The following is a 23,982-nucleotide window of genomic DNA, read 5'->3' as shown; positions in this document are numbered from 1 at the left end:
GAATCCGGCGCCCCTGACACAACATTGTTATACAGGATACCAGGAACAAAATTTTCCTAGGATATGCCAATTAAATAGCTCTGTAGTTAAAATTTTAATTTTTTAAAATTTATTCATTTTTATTTATTTGAAAGGCAGAGTGACAAGGAGAGACATATCTTCTGTCCACTGCTTCACTTACCAAATACTCACAACAGACAGGGCTGGTCTAGGCTGAAGCTCCAAATAGGAATTCTATCTGGGTCTCTCATGTAGGTGGCAGGGATTCCAGTGCTTGAGCTGTCATCTGCTGCTTTCCAGTTGCATTAGCAGAAATCTGTATCAGAAGGCAGAGGCAGGACTTGACCCTGGTTACTCCAATATGTGATTTGGTCAGCCCAGGTAGTGTCTTAACCCACTGTAGCACTATGCCCATCCAAGATTACTATTTACCTTGAAATTCCTGATTGATGTAATCTACATGTGCTGTGGAATATGATAACTTTAAAATATTTTCATTTTCTCAAAGGTTAAAACTAAAATTCTGAAAATAATCTTTGTGGGCTGGCGTTGTGGCACAGTGGGTTAACCCCTGGCCTGAGGCTCCAGCATCCCATATGGGCACCGAGTTTGGTCCCAGCTGCTCCACTTCCCATCTAACTCTCTGCTATGGCCTGGGAAAGCTGTAGAAGATGGCCCAGGTCCTTGGGCCTCTGCACCCATGTGGGAGACCCGGAGTCAGCTCCTGACTCCTGGCTTCAGATCAGCGCAGCTCTGGCCTTGCGGCCGATTGGGGAGTGATTCATTGAATGGAAGACCCCTTCTTCCCTCCCTCCCTCCTTCCCTCTCTCTCTCTCCCCCTCTGCCTCTCTTCTCTCTTTGTAACTCCAAATTTCAAATAAGTAAATAAATGTTTAAAAAAAAATATTTGTGGATGTGGCTATGATTTTTCCAACATAAGGAAAAAACATTGATCCAATTTCCTTCCCTTGAGTAAGTAATGGATAAGTTTTAATATATGATTCAAATTATTTTCATGCAGGAATTAGTTTCTTTTGATCTGTTTTTGAAATGAAATTTATTTTTTTAGAGTAGTTTTAGATTTACAGAAAAATTGTGAAAATAATGCAAAGAATTCTCATATATCCCCACACCCTATTGTTAACATCTTACATCAGTGTGGTACATTTGTCACAGTTACTGATCTGGAGTCCATATTTTATTCAGATTACTTAGTCTTTATGTAATGACCATTTCCTATTCCAAGATCCTTTCTATGATGCCAGCATTACATTTAATCCTCATGTTTCCTGGGATTCCTTTTTGTTTAGATGTTTGCAGACTTTCCTTGTTTTTCACTGCACCCAATCTATGTTAAGATTGATAAGTTACTCAAAATACGTTTTAAAGTTATTCTTCTACAATTTGTCTTACTGATCTTTTTTCCACCATCTATTACTATTATCTATCCATTTTAAAATGTCTTTTTCTTTTCCCAGTAGGAAATCCATGAAGTCCAGAAGTAGAAGTCCTGCATATTCAAGACACTCATCTTCTCACAGTAAAAAGAAGAGATCCGGGTCACGCAGTCGTCATTCCAGTATCTCACCTGTCAGGCTTCCACTGAACTCCAGTCTGGGTGCTGAACTCAGTAGAAAAAAGAAGGAAAGAGCAGCTGCAGCAGCAGCAGCAAAACTGGATGGAAAGGAATCCAAAGGTTCACCTTTATTTTTGCCTAAAAAAGAAAACAGCAGTTCAGTAGAGGCTAAAGATTCAGGCTTGGAGTCCAAAAAGTTACCCAGGGGTGTAAAATTGGAAAAATCTGCTGCAGATACTGAACTGGTAAATGTAACCCATCTAAATACAGAGGTCAAAAATTCTTTAGATACAGGGAAAGTAAAGTTGGATGAAAACTCTGAGAAGCATCCTGTTCTTAAAGATTTGAAAGCACAGGGAACAAGAGACTCTAAACCCATAGTACTGAAAGAGGAGATTGTTACTCCAAAGGAAACAGAGACATCAGAAAAGGAGACTCCTCCACCTCTTCCCACAATTACTTCTCCTCCACCCCCTTTACCAACCACTACCCCTCCACCTCAGACACCCCCTTTGCCACCTTTGCCTCCACTGCCTGCTGTTCCTCAGCAACCGCCTCTGCCTCCTCCCCAGCCAGCGGTCAGTCAGGCTCCTGCTTCTAGTACTTCAGCTTTGCCCCCTTCTACTCATGCAAGGACATCTGCTCTGTCCTCTCAGGCAAATTCTCAGCCCCCTGTACAGGTTTCCATGAAGACACAAGTATCTGTAACAGCTGCTATTCCACACCTGAAAACATCAACGTTGCCTCCTCTGCCTCTCCCACCCTTATTACCAGGAGAGGATGACATGGATAGGTAAGTACCATAGTTAACTGGAAAAAATTAACTTTCTTGCTCTAAGTGCAATGCATTTAGTTTTTAAACTTTGTCAAAGTTACTCTATGCTTGGTTTTTTAGAATGTTTTTATGACTAGGAAGTGCCTTTTATATTTGCTTTTCAGTGGAAAAGTATATGATATTATTTATGAAAACAGAATTATAGTTTTTATTTTTAAAAGATTTATTTATTTGAGAGTCAGAGTTACACAGAGAGAAAAGGAGAGGCAGAGAGAGAGAGAGAGAGAGAGAGAGAGAGGTCTTCCATCCGCTGGTTCAGTCCTCAATTGGCTGCAATGGCTGGAGCTGTGCCAATCCGAAGCCAGGAGACAGGATCTTCTTCTGGGTCTCCCATGCAGGTGCAGGGGCCCAAGGACTTGGGCAGTCTTCTACTGCTTTCCCAGGGCATAGCAGAGAGCTGGATTGGAAGTAGAGCAGCTGGAACTCAAACTGGTGCCCATATGGGATGGCGGCACTACAGGCGGCTGCTTTACCCGCTATGCCACAGCACTGGCCCTGAGAATTACAGGTGTTTTTTTTTTTTTTTTTTTTTTTTTTTTGACAGGCAGAGTGGACAGTGAGAGAGAGAGAGAGACAGAGAGAAAGGTCTTCCATTTCCGTTAGTTCACCCCCCCAATGGCTGCTGCGGCTGGCGCGCTGCTGCCGGTGCATGGCGCTGATCCGAAGCCAGGAGCCAGGCGCTTCCTCCTGGTCTCCGATGCAGGTGCAGGGCCCAAGCACTAGGGCCATCCTCCACTGCCTTCCCTGGTCACAGCAGAGAGCTGGACAGGAAGAGGGGCAACCAGGACAGAATCCGGTGCCCCTTCTGTCCCGGTTGCCCCTCTTCCAGGCCAGCCCTCTGCTGTGGCCAGGGAATGCAGTGGAGGATGGCCCAGGTGCTTGGGCCCTGCACCCCATGGGAGACCAGGAAAAGCACCTGGCTCCTGGCTCCTGCCATCGGATCAGCGCGGTGCGCCGGCTGCAGCACGCCGGCCGCGGCGGCCATTGGAGGGTGAACCAACGGCAAAGGAAGACCTTTCTCTCTGTCTCTCTCTCTCACTGTCCACTCTGCCTGTCAAAAAATTAAAAAAAAAAAAAAAAAAAAAAAGAATCCGGTGCCCCGAGCAGGACTAGAACCTGGTGTGCCGGCACCACAGGTGGAGGATTAGCCTAGTGAGCTATGCGCTGGCCAAGAATTACAGTTTGAGACCAGTAAATCCATTTTCTCTGAAGTTTATTTGAAAGAGCAGTAGAGTTCTCTTCATCTGCTGGTTCACTCCCCAAATGCCCATGATAGCCAAGGCTGGGCCAGGCTGAAGCTAGGTTCCTGAAACTCCATCTGGGTCTGTCATAGGGTTGGCAGGGACCCAAGTCCTTGATCTATCAGCTGCTGCCTCCTAGGTGCAAATGAGCAAGAAGCTGGTTCAGAAGCAAAGCCTAGACTTGAACCCAGGCTTTCCAATATGAAGTATGGAAAGTGGCAGCTTAGCTGCTATGCCACAACCCCTGCCACAAGTGTACTTTATTTTATTTTATTTTTTTAAAGATTAATTTATTAATCTGAAAGAGTTACACAGAGAGAGGAGATGCAGAGAGAGAGAGGGAGAGAAGTCTTCCATCCGAAGGTTCACTCCCCGGATGGCCACAATGGCCGGAGCTGTGCCGATCCGAAGCCAGGAGCCAGCAGCTTCTTCCCAGTCTCCCATGTGGGTGCAGGGGCCCAAGGAGTTGGGCCATCTTCTACTGCTTTCCCAGGCCATAGCAGAGAGCTGGATTGGAAGTAGAGCAGCCAGGCCTTGATCTGGCGCCCATATGGGATGCCAGTGCTTCAGGCCAGGGCGTTAACCCACTGCGCCACAGTGCCAGCCCCTATTTTTTTTTTTTTAAAGATTTATTTTTATTTATTTGAAAGGCAGAGTTACGCAGAGAAAGAGGAGGTAAAGAGAGGGATGGGGAGAGATTTTTCTGTCTGCTGGTTTATTCCCCAAATGGCCATAATATCTAGAACTGGGCCAGGTTGAAGCCAGGAGCCAGGAGCTAGGTGCTATATATCCAGGTCTCCCACTTGGATGTAGGTGCCCAAGGACTTGGGCCATCTTCCACTGCTTTCCCAGGTGCATTAGCTGGGAGCTGATTGGAAGTGAATAGCTGGGAATTTGAGCCAGAGATCATATGGGATGCAGGTCCTGATTATTTGTTAACTTTTTGCTACATTTTTTTTAACTATAGATATTATTACATTTCATCATGTCTCTTCTAAAAATGGCATATATAATCACAGTATTTTTACCACCCTGAACAATTTGGCATTAATTTAATAATATGTTGATAATCATATATATAACATAATGCCAGTAATAATATAATTAATTAAAATAGCTCCAGTAATCGCCAAAATAGCTTTAATAGCTGGGAGTATTTTTTTCCCTTCCTAATCCAGGGTTCAAACAAGATTTTTTTTTCCTAAGATTTTATTTAGGGGCCGGCGCTGTGGCATAGTAGGTAAAGCCACTGCCTATAGTGCTGCCATCCCATATGGGCGCAAGTTTGAGTGCCAGCTGCTCCACTTCCAGTCCAGCTCTCAGCTATGGCCTAGGGAAGCAGTAGAAGATGGCCCATGTCCTTGGGCCCCTGCACCTGTAGGGAAAGAAGCTCCTGGCTCCTGGCTTTGGATCTGCCCAGCTCCAGTCATTGTGGCCAATTGGGGAGTGAATCAGCGGATAGAAGACCTTTCTCTCTCTCTGTGTATCCTTTCTCTCTGTAAATCTGACTTTCGAATAAATAAATAAAATCTTTTTTTTTTTTTTTTTTTTTTTTTTTTGACAGGCAGAGTGGACAGTGAGAGAGAGAGACAGAGAGAGAAAGGTCTTCCTTTGCCGCTGGTTCACCCTCCAATGGCCGCCGCTGCAGCCGGCGCACCGCGCTGATCCTGGCAGGAGCCAGGAGCCAGGTGCTTTTTCCTGGTCTCCCATGGGGTGCAGGGCCCAAGCACCTGGGCCATCCTCCACTGCACTCCCTGGCCATAGCAGAGAGCTGGCCTGGAAGAGGGGCAACCGGGACAGAATCCGGCGCCCCAACCGGGACTAGAACCCGGTGTGCCGGCGCCGCAAGGTGGAGGATTAGCCTATTGAGCCACGGCGCCGGCTCTAAAATCTTTTTTTTTAAGGATTTATTTTATTTTACTTGAAAGAGTTACACAGAGAGAGGAGAGGCAGAGAGAGAGGTCTTCCATCCGCTGGTTCACTCCCCAATTGACTCTAATGGCCGGAGCTGTGCCAATCTGAAGCCAGGAGCTTTCCGGGTCTCACATGTGGGTGCAGGGACCCAAGGACTTGGGCCATCTTCTACTGCTTTCCCAGGCCACAACAGAGAGCTGGACAGGAAGTGGAGCAGGCGGGTCTCAAACCGGAGCCCATATGGGATGGCGGCGCTTCAGGCCTGGGCGTTAACCACTGCGCCACAGTGCTGGCCCCAATAAATAAAATCTTTAAAAAAAAGATTTGAGAGGATGTTACAGACAGTGAGAGGGAAAGACAAAAAGGTCTTTCATCTGTTGGTTCACTCCCCAAATGGCCACGTGGTTGGAACTGAACTGATCTGAGGCCAAGAGCCAGAAGTGTCCTCTGGGTGTCCCACATGGGTGCAGAGGCCCAAGCGCTTGGGCCATTTTCCACTGCTTTCCCAGGCCATAGCAGAGAGCTGGATCAGAATAGGAGCAGCCAGTTCTAGAACTGGCACCCATATGGGTTGCCATGGCCACAGGCACTACTGCGCCACAGCTCCAGCCTATAAGGTTTATTTCGAGAAGGGATTATTTTTTAAATTTATTCTAGAGTCTGACGTGGCATAGCAGACTGTGACACTGGCATTCCATGTAGGCATAGGTTTGAATTCTGGCACTTCCAATGCAGCTCCCTGCTAGTACACTTGGGAAAACAGTGGAGGATGACTCAAGTGCTTGGGCTCCTGAACCCACATGGGAGACCCGGAAGAAGCTCCTGGCTACAGTTCAGCACAGCTCCAGCCATTGTGGCCACTTGGGGAATGAACCATCAGATGGAAGACCTCTCTCTCTCTCTCTTTCTGTCTGTGCTAATTAAATTTTTTTTTTTTTTTTTTTTTTTTTTTTTTTTTTTTTTTTTTGACAGGCAAAGTTAGACAGTGAGAGAGAGAGAAAGGTCTTCCTTCTGTTGGTTCACCCCCCAAATGGCCGCTACAGCTGGCGCGCTGCACTGATCGGAAGCCAGGAGCCAGGTGCTTTCTCCTGGTCTTCCATGCCGGTGCAGGGCCCAAGCAGTTGGGCCATCCTCTACTGCCTTCCTGGGCCACAGCAGAGAGTTGGACTGAAAGAGGAGCAACCAGGACAGAATCCAGCGCCCCGACCAGGACTAAAACCTGGGGTGTTTGCGCCGCAGGTGGAGGATTAGCCTAGTGAGCCGTGGCGGCAGCCTAATTAATTTATTTTTTAAAATTTATTTTTTTGATTATCAAAGTTACAGAGAGAGGGAGATACAGGGAGAAACAGAGGAAGGGAAGAGAGCAAGAGAGAGTGAGCTTTCTTCTGCTGGTTCACTTCCCAAATGGCCTTAACAATCAGGACTGGGCCAGGTCAAAACCAGGAGCCAGAAGCTTCTTCCAGGTGTCCCATGTGGGTAGCAGGGGCCCAGTCAACTGTTTATATTTTGCTGTTTCCTCCAGGCCATTAGTAGGAAACTCGATTGGAGGTAGAGCAGCTGAGGCAGGTGCCTCATATAGGCATAGTGGCAGGTGAGGCAGGTGCCTCGTATAGGCAGGTGCCCATATAGGATGCCAGTATTGTAGGCAGTGGCTTTACCTGCTATGCCACAACACCAGTCCTTAGAGCTTTAATTTAAATGTGTCCTCTGAGTATTGAAAACTGAAATGATTGTGAAACATGAATCTAATTTTGTGAATGGTGTTAGGAGAAATAATTTATTGACAGGATTAGCTAGGCAAGTACAATCAAACCTTCTTTAGTAACCACATGGGACCATTGCAGTCTTTATGTTACTGTTTTTTTCCATTGAGATATTCCCACTTACTCTGTAGTGTATTGAGTTGTATTTATTTATTTTAAAGATTTATTTATTTGTTTGAAAGGCAAAGTTACAGAGAGATCTTCCATCTGTTGGTTCACTCCCCAAATGGCCACAACGGTCAGAGCTGGGCCAATCCAAAGCCAGGAGCCAGGAGTTTCTTCCAGGTCTTCCAAGGGGTCCAAGGACTTGGGCCATCTTCCATTGCTTTCTCACATACGTTAGCAGGGAGCTGAATGGGAAGTGGAGCAGCCAGAACTCTCGGCGCCCATATGGGATGCTAGTGCCACAGGCAGTGGCTTTGCCTGTTACACCTCAGCATTAGCCCCAAGTTGTATTTATATAACATATTTGAATTTTAAGTACAAAAGTGTCACTGATCTTGCATCCCAGACTAATTCCAAGGCCTATATTACTTACTGGGTTATATCAGTGATTAGAATGATAAATCATTTCAGCCCTTTAGGCCTATGTTTTTTCGGACTTTCTGTGTTTTGAGAAGAGGGCAAATGCAGTAAATAGAATGGAAAAAGAAGACTTATTTATTGATTGATTTTTAAAGATTTTATTTGAGAGGTAGAGTTACAGAGAGAGGGAGAGAGAGAGAAAGATCTTCAATCTGCTGATTCACTCGCCAGATGGCTGCAATGGCTGGAGCTGGGCTGATCTGAAGCCAGGAGCCAGGAGACTCTTCCAGGTCTCCCACACAGGTGCAGGGGCCCAAGCACTTGGGCCATCTTCTGCTGCTTTCCCAGGCCATAGCAGAGAGCTGGATCAGAAGAGGAGCAGCCAGGACTAGAGCTGGTGCCCATATAGGATGCCGGCACTACAGGTGGAGGCTTAGCCTACTATGCCACAGCACCGGCCCCAGAAGACTGTTTTAAAAGATGGCTCCAGTGAATTCAGCCATATCCTGAAAACTTAAGAAAAAAAAAGTGTTTTATGTAGAAAAATTTGTTAAGGTCACACAATATACTTCTCACAGATAAATGCTATATTGTTTTATATTTTTTGTTCAAAAGGAAATAGTTGAATATTATCCAAAGGCTTCTTTACCCACTATCAACCCATGGAAGCCTCCTTTCAATATTAGTTTACATGGTAGCTAGAATATCAGTGTGGCTTAGAATCCTGATTTTTGGGGGGCTGGCTGTTGTCCAGCAACGTAGGCTACCACCTTCAATGCTGGCATCCCAAATGGGTGCCAGTTAGTGTCCCTTCTGCTCCACTTCTGATCAGTTCCCTGCTATTGTACCTGGGAAAGCAGAAAATGGCCCAAGTACTTGGGCCCCTGCCATTCACATGGGAGATTTGGATGGAGTTCCAGGCTCCAGGGTTTGACTGGCCCAGTCTCTGCTGTTGCAGGAATTTGGGAAGTGAACCAGCAGAAAGGAGATCTCTCTGTCTCTCCATTTCTGTAAACAAATCTTTAAAACAAAGAAAAGAGAATCTTGATTTTGAAATATTTGCTTGGCTGACCAAGTCTACATGTAACAACTGAACCTATATGTGTCAAAGAAGAGTGAAGATTTGCAGAGGAGGGATGATTTTGATACAAGACTGGTAAGGGATTTCTGTTCTTCCAACTAAAAAGGAAATAAAACCAGTTAGTGTTGACTTGCAGGTGTGTGGCAGTCCTTAAGAGTATGTGTATGGGGGGCCAGCGTTGTGGCATAGTTGGGTAAGCTGCTGCCTGCATCACCAGCATCCAGTATGAGCACCTTCCTATTCAGCTCCCTGCTTGTGCACTCGGGAAAGCAGCGGAAGATGGCCCAAGTCCTTGGGCCCCTGTACCCATGTCGGAGACCTGGAAGAAACTCTTGGCTTTTGGTTTCGGGCTGGCCCAGCCCAAGCAGTTGAGGCCATTTGAGGAGTGAACCAGTGGATAGGAGACCCCTCTCTTTCATTCTCTTCTCCCTCCCTCCCTCTCTAACTCTGCCTTTCTAACAAATGAAATAAAACTTTAAAAAATGTTTGTATGAGAATAAAGTAAACAAAACTTTTATTTATCAGTTCTGATTCTGAAAGTGTACTTTTATTTCCTAGCTCAGTGTAATTCTTTTCTTTTTAAATAATTAATTAATTCAAAAGGCAGAGTGACAGAGAGAGCAAGATCAGTTGGTCTTCTATCCACTGGTTCACTACCCAAATGCCCACAATAGCCAGGGCTGGGCCACGCCAAAGCCAGGAGCGCAAGACTCCATTCAGGTCTGCATTGTGTTTGCCAGGGACCCAAGTAATTGGGCCACTTCTGCTTCCCAGGTGCGTTAGTGACCTGAATGTGAAGCCAAGGCAGGATTTGATCCTAGGCACTCTATAATATGGGATGTGGGCATCCCAAACAGCAGCTTAACCCACTGCCCCACAGCACCCACCCCATATAATTACTTTAAATGTATGATTGTTACCTGTTGTTTTCCACATATAAGGAAATTATTAAAGGTAGAAAAAATTTATTTTTGCATTAAAATTCAAGATTTTAAATTTTAATTTTGGTTCTAAATCCATTTACCAGCTGCTTCTATCTTTGCCATGAAAAATAATTTTTATATAGGAAGCTTTTGCAGAAACTAATCTGAGAGTTGCATAGGAAATTCACTTATGTTCCTATCTACTTTTTTTCTTAAGAGTTTTTTTCTTGAGCTTAAATGTTGAGAAAGTGATGTATGCATCTTTTTATTGCCCATGATACTTAAAATGCAGTGAGTTTAATTGCATTTCTTTTTAAATAAATGAGTAAGTAAACCTTCTGAAGGAGTTGGGTTAGGGATCATGTGAAATGACATAGGCATGCAGAAAACAGTTGACATATAGATGGCGTAAAGCTTATGTTTGAAGATTTTTCTCCTTTCAGTAGATTTTTTTTTTTTTTTTTGACAGGCAGAGTGGACAGTGAGAGAGAGAGACAGAGAGAAAGGTCTTCCTTTTTCTGTTGGTTCACCTCCCAATGGCCGATACGGCTGGTGGACCGCGCTGATCCTAAGCCAAGAGCCAGGCGCTTCTCCTGGTCTCCCATGCGGGCGCAGGGCCCAAGGACTTGGGCCATCCTCCACTGCCTTCCCTGGCCACAGCAGAGAGCTGGACAGGAAAAGGAGCAACCGGGACAGAATCTGGTGCCCCGACAGGGACTAGAACCCGGTGTGCCGGCGCCGCAGGTGGAGGATTAGCTTATTGAGCCGTGTGCCGGCCAATCAGTAGAGTTCTTTGAGGAAAAAAATGAAACTTTTTTTCAGACGTATTTTGATAGGCCAGCTCTCTGCTGTGGCCAGGGAATGCAGTGGAGGATGGCCCAGGTGCTTGGGCCCTGCACCCCATGGGAGACCAGGAAAAGCACCTGGCTCCTGGCTCCTGCCATCGGATCAGCGCGGTGCGCCGGCCGCAGCGCACCGGCCGCGGCGGCCATTGGAGGGTGAACCAACGGCAAAGGAAGACCTTTCTCTCTGTCTCTCTCTCTCACTGTCCACTCTGCCTGTCAAAAAAAAAAAATCTTTTCTTTCTTCTGCCCTAATTTTCTAGAGATGTAGTTCATTTGGGGCTTACCAGACTTCATTGGAGCCTACGTTACTATTATTTTTTATTTTATTTCAGAGAGAGGTCCCATTTACTGTTTTACTTTCCAAAAACTCAGCCAGGATTTGGCTGGAGCTAAAGTGGGCAGTGAAAAGCAGTTCAGCTGGGGCCAGGCATAGTAGGTTAAGCCACTATTTGAGAAGCTGTCTTCCCATATTGGAGTGTCAGTTTGATTCCCAGCTGCTCTGCTTCCAATCCAGTTTCCTCTAATGAACCTGGGAAGGCAGCAGAAACTGGCCCAAGTAGTTAGGCCCCTGCTACTCATGTGGATGACCAGGATGGAGTTCCTGACTCCTGGCATTGGCCTGACCCAAACCTGGCTATTGCAACTATTTGGGGAGTAAACCAGAGGATGGAAGATCTCGTTCTCTCTCTGTTTCTGCTCCTTTCTTTGTGGTTCTACCTTTCAAATAAAATAAAAACACATAATTCAACTCTCATTGGTGGCAAGAACCCAACCACTTGAGCCTCCCAGAATCTGCAACAGCAGGAAGCTGGAGTCAGAAGCCAGAACCAGAAATTGAACCTAGGTACTTCAGGGTAGTAAGTGTCTTTAACAACTAAATGTTGGCCAGCGCCGCGGCTCAATAGGCTAATCCTCCACCTAGCGGCGCCGGCACACCGGGTTCTAGTCCCGGTCGGGGTGCTGGATTCTGTCCCAGTTGCCCCTCTTCCAGGCCAGCTCTCTGCTGTGGCCAGGGAAGGCAGTGGAGGATGGCCCAGGTCCTTGGGCCCTGCGCCCTCATGGGAGACCAGGAGAAGCGCCGGCCGCGGCGGCCATTGGAGGGTGAACCAACGGCAAAGGAAGACCTTTCTCTCTGTCTCTCTCTCTCTCTCTCACTGTCCACTCTGCCTGTCAAAAAAAAAAAAAAAAAAAAAAAAAATCTACTGAAAGGAGAAAAATCTTCAAACATAAGCTTTACGCCATCTATATGTCAACTGTTTTCTGCATGCCTATGTCATTTCACATGATCCCTAACCCAACTCCTTCAGAAGGTTTACTTACTCATTTATTTAAAAAGAAATGCAATTAAACTCACTGCATTTTAAGTATCATGGGCAATAAAAAGATGCAGCTCTCTGCTGTGGCCTGGGAAGGCAGTGGAGGATGGCCCAAGTGCTTGGGCCCTGCACCCCATGGGAGACCAGGATAAGTACCTGGCTCCTGCCATCAGATCAGCGCGGTGCACCGGCCGCAGCGCGCCAGCCGTGGCAGCCATTGGAGGGTGAACCAACGGTAAAAGGAAGACCTTTCTCTCTGTCTCTCTCTCTCTCACTGTCCACTCTGCCTGTCAAAAAAAAAAAACAACAACAACAACAACAAACACAACTAGGTTAAATGCCTATTCCTCCCCCCTCTCTCTCTATATATAGTGAGTTGTATTATTATTTCTTTTTTTGAAAGGGAGAGTGACAGAGGAGAGATAGAAGTATCTTGCATCTGCTGGTTCACTCCCTCAAATACCTGCAACAGCCAGGGCTGAGCCAAGCCATAGCCAGGAACCAGGAACTCTATCTAGACCTCCCACATGAATATGGAAACTCAAGTTCTTGAGCCATCATGTACTGCTTCCCAGGTACATTAGCAGAAGGCTGGATGAGAAGCAGAGGCAGGATTCAGTCCCAGGCGCATAGGACATAAGTGACTCAAGTGGCTGCTTAATCTGCTGCACCACAAAACCTCCTCTTCTATATTATTCTTAAAGGCTGTATCTCTAAAAATATTGAGATCCATATAGAAAAAAAGATCCGTGTGAGCATTCAAATATGCTTTAGAATTTTGCAAGTACAGTGCTTGCTTCCAATTTTTTTATGCTCTCAAGTAGAACTTAAATTTTAAGTTCATATATATCAATGAAATCACTTTAAAAAAAATATGTATTTGAAAGAATTACAGAGAAGGAAAGACAGAGAACAAGAGAGATCTTCCATCCACTGGTTTGGTCCTCAAATGACCTCAATGGCCAGGGCTGGGCCAGGCTGAAAGCAAAAGCCTCAAACTCCATCTGGGTCTCCCATGTGGGTGGCAGGGGCCCAGATACTTGGAATATCTTTCACTGCTTTCCCAGGTGCACTAACATGGAGCTGGATCAGACGTGGAGTAGTGGGGACTCGAAGTGGCACCCATATTATAGGATGCCAGCATCATAGTCTTCAGCTTAACCCACTGCACCTCAACATTGGTCTTGATGAAATCACTTTTTTAAAAAAAGATTTTTTATTTATTTGAAAGGCAGAGTTACAGAGAGAGAAGAAGAGACAGATCTATCTACTGGTTTACTCCCTAAATAGCTACAACAGTCAAGGCTGGGCCAGGATGAAGCCAGGAGCCATGAACTACATCCTGGTCTCCCATGTGGTAGTAGAGTAGGGGCGCAAATACTTGGGCCATCTCTTTCGCCTTCCCAGCTGCATTAGTAGAAAGCTGGATTGGGAGCAGAGTAACTGGTTCTTGAACTGGCTTACGATATTGGATGCTGATGTTACAAGTGGCAGTTCAGCCACTGTGCCACAACACTAGCCTTCAATGAAATAACTTTTCTCTTTTTTTTTTTTTATAAGATTTATTTATTTATTTGAAAGAGTTACAGAGTGAGAGAGGTAGAGGGAAAGAGAGCAGAGAGAGATTTTCCATTTGCTTGTTCATTCCACCAAATGGCCACAATGACCAGGGCTGCGCCAGGTCAAAGCCAGGAGCCAGGAGCTTCATCTGTGCCTCCCACGAGGGTGCAGGGGCCCAAGGACTTGGGTCATCTTCTGCTGCTTTCCCAGGCACATTATCAGGGCGCTGGATTGGAAGTGGAGCAGCTAGGACATGAATCAGTACCCATATGGGATGCTGATGCTGCAGACAGTGGCTTACCCCACTGTACCACAGCACCAGCCCCAGTGAAATAACTTTTTAAACAACTTGCTTCAGGGAGGTGATAAATGATCATATTTCAAGTAGTTTATGCTGTTTAAGATCTTAAAATTATTGAAAAATCAAATTTTTAAAAATATAGCCAATATATAAATTGCATATTATTTACCTACAATAAAGAATTTTTACTAGAAGTGTTTGCATTGAACCTATAGATTAAATCCCATTGTTGTAAATTCCAAGATAATACACAGATTCTAAAACATAAACAGCCCTGGAGCTTGACAACTGTTTTGTGTTTTAAACATATGAGTGTTATGCAATCTAATCTCTACTTGTAAACCTGTGTACAGGTGTAAATGAGGAACCAGAAACTACTGACAGTGATAAGGTACATCAACACTCCCTGGTATTGAAAGTAATGATTTTGGGGCTGGTGCCATGGCTCACTTGGTTAATCCTCCGCCTGCAGCGCCGGCATCCCATATGGGCGCCGGGTTCTAGTCCCGGTCGCTCCTCTTCCAATCCAGCTTTCTGCTGTGGCCCTGGAGGGCAGTGGAAGATGGCTCAAGTGCTTGGGCCCCTGCATCTGCATGGGAGACCTGAAAGAAGCACCTGGCTCCCTGGCTTCTGATTGGCGCAGCGCCAGCTGTGGCGGCCATTTGGGGAGTAAACCAATGGAAGGAAGAACTTTCTGTCTCTCTCACTGTCTATAACTGTACCTGTCAAAAAAAAAAAGTAATGATTGTGATGTTTAGTATCTGCTTCCCTGTGTTAGACTCTATGTCTGCCAAATGAATTCAGCACTTTATAAAGCTGTATGTTACTGAGTACCTTACACTAAAGGCCATAATGTTGTTAAGCATTATAGTTTCATGGGCCATTATTAAATTTTCAAGGTTTTCAGTATAGTGGAGTTTGTTGAAATAGGATTTGACCTCTCTTGAAATTGTGTGCCTGAACTTGGGGTACCTGTCTTTTCACTCATTCTTTCTTGAAATAAACATGATAAAATATAACTTTCAAAAGGAGTTTACATTTTTCATAATAGCAAAGTATATTTGAACTTATAAAATAAACTTTGGAGAAAATAAAAAATAAAACAGTAATGAGACAATTCAGGTACTTTGATTTTTCTCTTAGTGAGGCAGAACCAAGAAATGTATTCGTGAATCATGAGCAATTTAAGTTTATAAAGAATATTCTGATAGTTGAACTTTGATGAGTTTCCCTTCTTTGAATACATATGTATTTTTTAAGATTTATTTATTTATTTAAACTCCTCAAATGCATGCAACATCTAGGGCTGGGCCAGGACAAAGACAGGAGCCAGGAACTTTGTCCAGGTCTTTCACTTGGGTGCCAGGGACCAAGTACTTATGTTATCATCTGCTGCTGTCCCAGGCATGTTAGCAGGAAGCTAGATCCGGAATCTGAGCAGCCAGAACAGGAACCAGCATTCTAATATGTTGTAAACAGTGGCTTAAGATACTGCACTTCAATGCTGGCCCTGTATACCTTACAAATTTGAGAAATTTTAAATCTATTTTGCTTCCTGTTTGAAGAGTTTTCTGGTAGTAAGCTTTGTTCTCAGGGTAGGAAAATCTGAGTACAGATTATATTGTGTGTTCGTCACTACCAGTAATGCAGCAGAAAGTTTCAGGGTACTATTTTTGCACTTCATTGACAGTTCTGATTAATGTGGTACAAACTAATCTAGATTCTGTTGTTCTGATTCCTTTATAGGGATTAAAATAAAAATTGGTAAGAAGTCATTGCTCTTGAGATTTTGTTCTATTTTAAATAAATAAAATCCTTTTTGGAAATGAGCTAGAATTTCACATACAAAGGGCAGCAGTGTGCTTTATTTTTGGATTTATTTATTTGAAAGGCAGCACGTGGGGCCAGGGAAGTTCTTCCATCTACTGGTTCACTCCACAAATTCCCACAACATATAGGGCTGGGCTAGGGCAAAGACAGGAGTCAGGATCTCCATCCAGGTCTCCCACAAGACTAGTGGGGACCCAAGCACATGGCCCACCATTCACTGCCTTACCAGGTGAATTAGCTGGAAACTGGATTAGAAGTGGAGCATCTGAGACTTGAACCAGCACTCTGAAATTGGATACCAATATTGCAAGCATCAGCTGAACCTGCATGGCAAAACACCAGAAGATGTACTACAAGGAATAGATCTGTTTGTTTCTGTCTTTTTTTTTTTTTTAAAGATTCATTTATTTATTTATTTGAAAGGCTGAGTTACAGAGAGGCAGAGGCAGAGAGAGAGAGAGCACTTCCATCCGCTGGTTCACTTCCCAAATGGCTACAACAGCCAGGGCTGGGACAGATCAAAGCCAGGAGCCAGGAGCTTCTGGGTCTCCTAGGTGGGTACAGGGACCAAGCACTTTGGCCATCTTCCAGGCACATTGGCAGAGAGCTAGATCGGAAGTGGAGCAGCCAGGATTTGAACTGACACCTATATGGGATGCTGGTGCAGCAGGTGGCAACTTAACTTGCTACGCCACAGCGCCAGCCCCAGATCTGTTTCTTAAGGTTCTAGGAAATATCCATGCAATCTATTTTTTCATAGCCATTTTTCAATAGAGTGGAGGACACTTAGTTTTTTGGATCTTGAACAAGTGATTAGGATTCTCACATCCTTTATGACCTTCTGATATGTGAAGAGATAAAAAGCCTGACTTGGACAGGCATTTAGAATGGTCACTGCCTGGGACATTGGCATCCTATGTAGAGTGCCTGGTTCAAATCCCAGCTATTATTCCATTGCAGCTTCTTGCTTATGCATACACAGAGAGGCTGCAGGTGATGGCTCAAGTACTTGGGTTCCAGCCACTCATTTAGGAAACCCAGATACCCAGAGGGAATTCCCTACTCCTGGCTTTGGCTTGGCCCTGCCCAGACTATTGTGGACATTTGAGAAGTGAGCCAATGGTTGGAAGATCAGTTTCTCTTTCTGTTTCTTTGCATTTCCAATGAAACAAGACTATCTAGCCTTGTTTTATTTTTAGCTGTGAATTAGTATGATGTACTGTGGGTGCCACCTTCCTGTGGATGTTTGTGGCATGAAATTCACCTTTTACTCATAAATAAGTTGAGATGGTTAAAAATTGAATCTGAAAATTGGCTTTTCTGATCTATACAAGAGATGGTATCCTTTTGTCCCCCTTCACTACTATAATTTGCTGAATTTCATGTGGAGCCTTCTGCTGCAGGTGCTGTAATGATTCTGAAATAGTTGCTTGTACTCTTTGGTCTAGGATTTTTGGTTTGAGAGTTACTTATCTATTTTGATTAGTCAAGGATGGTTGCCTCCTATTTCCAAACACATATAGTAATTCAATATGTTTTTCATTAATTTTGTTTTCCAACTTAGATATATTTCTTGCAAAACACTCTCCCAAGTTCTTTCCACATAGTTAGTAATGTGTTAAAATTGTTGCTCTCATTATTCATTATTCTCTGATTCTCATTATTCAAATCTTTGTAAAAATGTACAGTAGAACTGGTGAACTCCATGTGCTGGAGTGAGACTGTTAATTTAATAGTTTATTTCCTTCATATTATTTCATCTCAAAAATCATAATAGAATCTTAGGAAAGACAGAGTTTCATAAAAGGATCTACAAGTAATATCTCAAAATTTTCATTGTTTTTTATTATGCTGTAGATTTCTTTTTGCAAATTTAAGTATCTTTAGCCGTAATCAACTCCATTTTATTGTTATATTGCAGGTTGTTTTTTTCCTCAAAAGTAAAATCTTCATAATCCTTTAATAGCCAGATATTATAATGTTCTTCTTAAAGTTTTATTTGCATGTTTTTTAAATAATTATTGATCTTTTTCTTCTCTTCCCCTCTGTTGTTTAGTCCAAAAGAATCTCTCCCTTCAAAACCTGTAAAGAAAGAGAAGGAACAGAGGACACGACATTTACTCACAGACCTCCCTCTCCCTCCTGAACTCCCTGGTGGAGATCCATCCCCCCCAGACTCTCCAGAACCAAAGGCAATCACACCACCTCAACAACCATATAAAAAGAGACCAAAGTAAGTTTTTGGAAGGATCTATACTTAATTACAGGCTTTTTTCTTGCTTTTAAGCCTAAATGTCACATGTATCTTATAAAACCCATACCACTAAGATCATAAAAGGTTGGCCCTAAAGTGTATTTTTTATTTTATTTTAGTGGACAGAAGTGTTTCTATGAGACCCATTTATCTGCACTTATAAATACCTAGCTGTGTTTTTAGAAAAATATATTCTCATATCCACATATATATTGAACACTTACCTTTTTGTATCTTTTTTTTTTTTTTTTTTTTTTTTTGACAGGCAGAGTGGACAGTGAGAGAGAGAGACAGAGAGAAAGGTCTTCCTCTGCCGTTGGTTCACCCTCCAATGGCCGCCGCGGCTGGCGTGCTGCGGCCGGCGCACCGCGCTGACCCGATGGCAGGAGCCAGGAGCCAGGTGCTTTTCCTGGTCTCCCATGGGGTGCAGGGCCCAAGCACCTGGGCCATCCTCCACTGCACTCCCTGGCCACAGCAGAGGGCTGGCCTGGAAGAGGGGCAACCGGGACAGAATCCGGCGCCCCGACCGGGACTAGAACCTGGTGTGCCGGCGCCGCTAGGTGGAGGATTAGCCTAGTGAGCCGCGGCGCCGGCCACCTTTTTGTATCTTTTTAGTTTCTACTAAAAATGTCAAAGAAGGAAAAGCCTTTTTTTTCACGATGTGTCAACCATGTACATATTAATGAAATTAATAAATGTGAGTTTTTTGAGTATGTATTTATTTGAGGGTAAGAGTTACAAAGAGAGAGGGAGAGACAGAGAGATCTTCCATCCACTGGTTTGCTCCCCAAATGGCTGCAACTGCCAGGGCCAGGCCGGGCTGAAGCTGGGTCTTCCACATTAGTGGCAGGGGCCCCAAGCATCCAGGCCATCTGCCACTGCTTTCCTAGTTACATTAGCAGAGAGCTGGATTGGAAGTGTAGCAACCAGGACTTAAATCAGCACCCATATAGGACGCCAGCAAAACAAGCAGCAGCTTACCTGCAATACCATGATCCAGCCCCAAATGTACTTTTTTTTTTTTTTTTTAAGATTGATTGATTGATTGATTTGAAAGGCAGAGTTACAGAGAGGCAGAAAGAGAGAGGTCTTCCATCGGCTGGTTCACACCTCAGATGGCTGCAATGGCCAGAGCTTCAGTGATCTGAAGCCAGGAGCCAGGAGCTTCTTCTGGGTCTCCCGTGTGGTGTGTGGGTGCAGGGGCCCAAGGACTTGGGCCATCTTCCACTGCTTTCCCAGGTCATCACAGAGAGCTAGATCAGAAGTGGAGCAGCTGAGACTTGAACCGGCGCCCGTATGGGATGCCAGCGCTGGATGCAGCGGCTTTACCTGCTACACCACAGTGCTGGCCCCCTAAATGTACTTTTTTAAAGGATATAAATTTCCGTGCCATAAATTTAGTATGAACTTGGTCTGATGTTCTGATTATTAAGGCTCTTCTTTTAATAATAAAAATATATTGAAAATATATTATTGCCAAAGTTTCCTATTTTCATGGTATCCTATGATTTATGGATTTTCTTTTCATTTTATAGTTGAAGGCAATACTCGAGAGGTCAGAAAATAAGCAAAATTCATTTGATTGTTATGTCTTGCTAGAATCCAGAACTCTTAGCCACTGTGAGAGACTAAACTATTTATTCTATATCATTTAATATCTGTCTTTTTAATAAAAAAGTTCATAGAAGGTACAGGAGGTATTGAAATAATTACAAAAGGATAACCTTTTGCTGTTTTTATTTTAGAATTTGTTGTCCACGGTATGGAGAGAGAAGGCAAACTGAAAGCGACTGGGGGAAGCGCTGTGTGGACAAGTTTGACATTATTGGGATTATTGGTGAGGGAACCTATGGCCAAGTATATAAAGCCAAGGACAAAGATACTGGTAAATATTTCCACAAAGTTTATCTGTCAGAATTAACAATTTAGCAATGCTAATGTCTTTTATGCAAATTGGATTTAGAGCAAATAAAGTGTCCCAAAAGAATATATAATCTACCAGGGATGAGTTCCAGGACACCCTTATTAACTCTGTGGTATTGGTTCCAGGACATCCCTTTCCCATGACAAAATCTGCAGATACTTCCAAGTTTCTTTTATAAAATGGCATAGTATTTGCATATAACCTATCCATACCCTCCTGTGTACTTTTAAGTCATCTCTAGCAGACTTCTGTTACCCAATATAATGTAAATGCTTTGTGAATAGTTGTTTTACTATCTTGTTTAAGGTATAATGATAAGAGAAATAGTCTTTACTTGTTAAGTACAGACACAATTTTATTTCCCTCAAATATTTTTGAACCATAATTGATTGAATAATTCATGGATATGGAACTTAAAAGATATGAAGGACTCAACTGAATAATTATTACTGTTTTAAATGTTTTCCTAAGATTGATTGATTTATTTGAAAGGCAGAGTGACAGAGAGATCATCCATCCACTGGTTCACTCCCGAAATGATCACAATGGCCAGGGCTGGGCCAGGCCGAATACAGGAGCCAGAAACTCCATCCACATCTCCCAAATGGAAGACAGGAATTCAAGTACTTGAGATCTGTTTCCCAGGTGCTTTAGCAGGCAGCTGCATCAGAAGTGGAATAGCCAGGACTTGAACTGGTACTCTGATATGGGATACAGTAGCATCCTAATTTGTTGTGTCATAATACCCACTCCATTACTGTTTTAAAGCCCTCCTTTTGGGGTGGGCATTGTGGCACAGTATATTAAGCCTCTGCTTGACACACTGGCATCCTGTTTTGGAGTGCCAGTTTTAGTCCTGGCTGCTCTACTTCTGATCCAGCTCCCTGCTAATATGCCACAGAAAACAGTGGATAGCAGCCCAAAGACTTGAGCCCCTGCAACCCATGTGAGAAATGCACATGGAGTTCCAGGCTCCTGACTTCATCCTAGCCCAGCTCCAGCTATTGTGGCCCTTTGGAGAATGAACCAGCGGATGACAGATCTCTCTGCCACTCTGCCTTTCAAGTAAATAACTGAATAAATCTTTAAACAAAAACAAAAACTCTTTTTGAAACATTCTATAGCTTGCTAATTTTTTAATTTATTTTCTTTTTTTTTTGTTTATTTTATTTTAAGGAAAAGGGTTTATTGGGAAAAATCCAGCAGGCCGGAAGGAAGGAACGAGGAAGGAAAAAGAGAGAGTAAGAGAGAGAGAGAGGAGAGAAGAGAAGAGAGAGGAGAGGAGCTAGCGAATAGAGAGCAAGCGAGAAACGAGCAAGAGAAGAGAGCAGAGAGCTAATAATTTTTTTTAACAAATAAAGTTTATAGGTCTTTGTTAGGGAATGGGGATCTTTTTTGAAAATAAAATGAATAATTTGAATTACATTTTTAAAAAATTTTCCATGCTTTATTTATTTGAAAGAGAGACAGATAGTCACAAAGAGATTGCCTATCCTGCTTCACTCCCCAAATACCCACAACAGCCAAGACTAAGCCAGGCCAATGCCAAAAGCCAGGAACCCAACCCAGGTCTCCCTTATGAGTATCAGGGACCAACTACTTGAGCCATCTGCCAAAAAAAAGCTAGGATCAAGAGTAGAGCTGAGACTCAAACATATACACTCCAATATGTGATGTGGATATCCAAAGTGGTGTCTTAACTGCTATGCCAAATGGCCACTCTTGATATATTTCAATAATGGAATATTTTTAGGCCTATCTGAATAGTGAATTAAAAATAAACTCCAGTGGAGCCAGTGTTGTGATGCAACAGGTTAAGTAGTTACTCATGATGCTGGCGTCTGTTATTGAGTTCTGAATGCTCTGCTTTCTATCCATTTCCCTGCTGATATGCCTGAGAAAGCAGTAGAAAGTGACCTGCTCACCGACATGAGAGACCTGGATAGATTTCCAGGCTCCTGGCTTTTTCCTGGCTATTGTGGTCACTTAGGGGAAGAACCAGCAGCAGATAGATGTCCTCCTCCCCCAGTTTCTCTACTTTTACTTTTTCTCTATCCTTCTGTCTTTCAAATAAAATATGTAAATCTGAAAGAGATAGGAGAAATTCCTAAGGCTTAAAAAAAAATCAAAGGCTATCTTTCAGGGCAAAATATGTATTGTTGGTTTATAATGGTGACTAAAAAATGCTAATTGATTATGATAACACTTTGAATTTGTTTGGCAGGAGAACTGGTGGCTCTGAAAAAGGTGAGACTAGACAATGAGAAAGAGGGCTTCCCAATCACAGCCATTCGTGAGATCAAAATTCTTCGTCAGTTAATCCATCGGAGTGTTGTTAACATGAAGGAAATTGTCACAGATAAACAAGATGCATTGGATTTCAAGAAGGACAAAGGTACAGCAAAGAATCACGTTTCTACAGGGTAGATTAGCATAATCTTGTTTTTCTTTCTTTTGCTTGTTTTTGTGAATTTTCAGATAGATTGGGCTAAAGTCTGGTTTCTATCTATATTCCCATAGCAGAATTAAGATGTTGGCAGATTGCTTTTGTGCTGAACAGTGCTTGTTTTATAAAATGTCCACTCTTCATCAAAATACTCTATACTTCTGAAAATCATTCTTAATTAGTCAAATATGCATTAGGTAGGTAGAGTCTGCTGTAACATCTAATAAAGACTGCAGGTAGATTATTTAAGATGTTCTGCCAACCAACTGTTCTCAAGTTTTTGAAGTCTCTTTTCCCGCTCTCTTTTTCTTTTCTTTTTTTTTTTTTTTTTTCAAATTATAAAATAGTAGTGGAAATTAAAGCCAAGTTAATCAGTTACTATCATTTTTACATCTTTCCTTCTGGTTATTGTCTATATGTATCCATATTTTTACATAGTTTTGCATTAATGCATTTTAGAATTCAAAACGGGTTTTTTTTTTGTTTGTTTTTTGTTTTGTTTTAGATTTATTTATTTGTTTGAAAAGCAGAGTTACAGAGAGAAAGAGAGATCTTGCATCCACTGGTTCACTGCTCAAATGGCCACAATGGCTGGGCCAGGCCAAAGGCAGGAGCCAGGAGCTTCTTCCAGGTCTCCCACATGGGGACAGGGGCCCAAGCACTTGGGTCATCTTCCATGGTTTCCTAGACTCAATAGCAGGGAGCTGGATCGAATGTGAAGCAACTGGGACTTAAACCAGCACCCCGTAGTGGATGCCAGTGGGTGTCTCAGGCAGGGGCTTAAGCTGCTACACAACAACTGGGTCACATTTATTTCTAAAACAGTCTTTATCAGGAGGTTCACACAGTGGTTTGATTTCCTGGAGTTGTAACTTTTGTGTTTGCTTGAGAGAGAAAATTGTTTATTATTTCCACACTTAGTTTGAAGTAATCTACATATGACATAATCCAACCTACTTTTATTATTCTTTAAATTTTATTTGAAAGGTAGACAGAGATTGTCCTTCTACTGGTTCACTCCCCAAATGCCTTCAACAGCCAGGGCTAGGCCAGGCTGAAGCCAGGAGTCCAGTGCTCTTTTTTTTTTTTTTTTTTTTTTTTTAATTTTTGATAGGCAGAGTGGACAGTGAGAGAGAGAGACAGAGAGAGAAAGGTCTTCCCTTGCCGTTGGTTCACCCTCCAATGGCCGCCGCTGCAGCCGGCGCACCGCGCTGATCCGATGGCAGGAGCCAGGATCCAGGTGCTTTTTCCTGGTCTCCCATGGGGTGCAGGGCCCAAGCACCTGGGCCATCCTCCACTGCACTCCCTGGCCATAGCAGAGAGCTGGCCTGGAAGAGGGGCAACCGGGACAGAATCCGGCGCCCCGACCGGGACTAGAACCCGGTGTGCCGGCGCCGCAAGGTGGAGGATTAGCCTATTGAGCCACGGCGCCGGCTCGTCCAGTGCTCTTAACCATATCTCTCAGGTAGATGGCTGGGACTCAAGTACTTGAGTCATCTACTGCCTCCCAGGATGCACATTAGTGGGATGCTGGATCAGAAGTAGTACTACCTGGGATTTGAACCAGGCACTCTGACATGGGTTATAGGCATCACATGTAGTGACTTAAGCTGCTGTGCCAAGCACTCATTCCCCAGTCTACTTTTAT

The 23,982-nt window shown here is 43.6% G+C and overlaps 1 protein-coding gene across 16 annotated transcripts in view; it reads left to right on the top strand.

Moving 5' to 3' along the window:
- Positions 1 to 23,982, top strand: part of CDK12 (cyclin dependent kinase 12) — a 79,962-nt gene that overhangs the window by 6,000 nt on the left and 49,980 nt on the right. For 13 of the 16 annotated variants that reach the window (XM_051824898.2, XM_070060757.1, XM_070060758.1 and 10 more), the window contains exons 2-5: positions 1,479 to 2,369; positions 17,767 to 17,943; positions 19,710 to 19,849; positions 22,113 to 22,283. In XM_051824898.2, coding sequence (XP_051680858.1) covers positions 1,479 to 2,369; positions 17,767 to 17,943; positions 19,710 to 19,849; positions 22,113 to 22,283 — 1,379 coding nt within the window. The remainder of the gene's footprint in view (positions 1 to 1,478; positions 2,370 to 17,766; positions 17,944 to 19,709; positions 19,850 to 22,112; positions 22,284 to 23,982) is intronic. The other 3 variants (XM_070060754.1, XM_070060752.1, XM_008271401.4) reach the window with 1 other exon arrangement.

This window comes from Oryctolagus cuniculus, chromosome 17 (assembly GCF_964237555.1).
Source record: "Oryctolagus cuniculus chromosome 17, mOryCun1.1, whole genome shotgun sequence".
NCBI lineage: Eukaryota > Metazoa > Chordata > Mammalia > Lagomorpha > Leporidae > Oryctolagus > Oryctolagus cuniculus.
The sequence above is the reverse complement of the archived record's forward strand: the minus strand, read 5'-3'. Positions and strand labels throughout refer to the sequence as shown.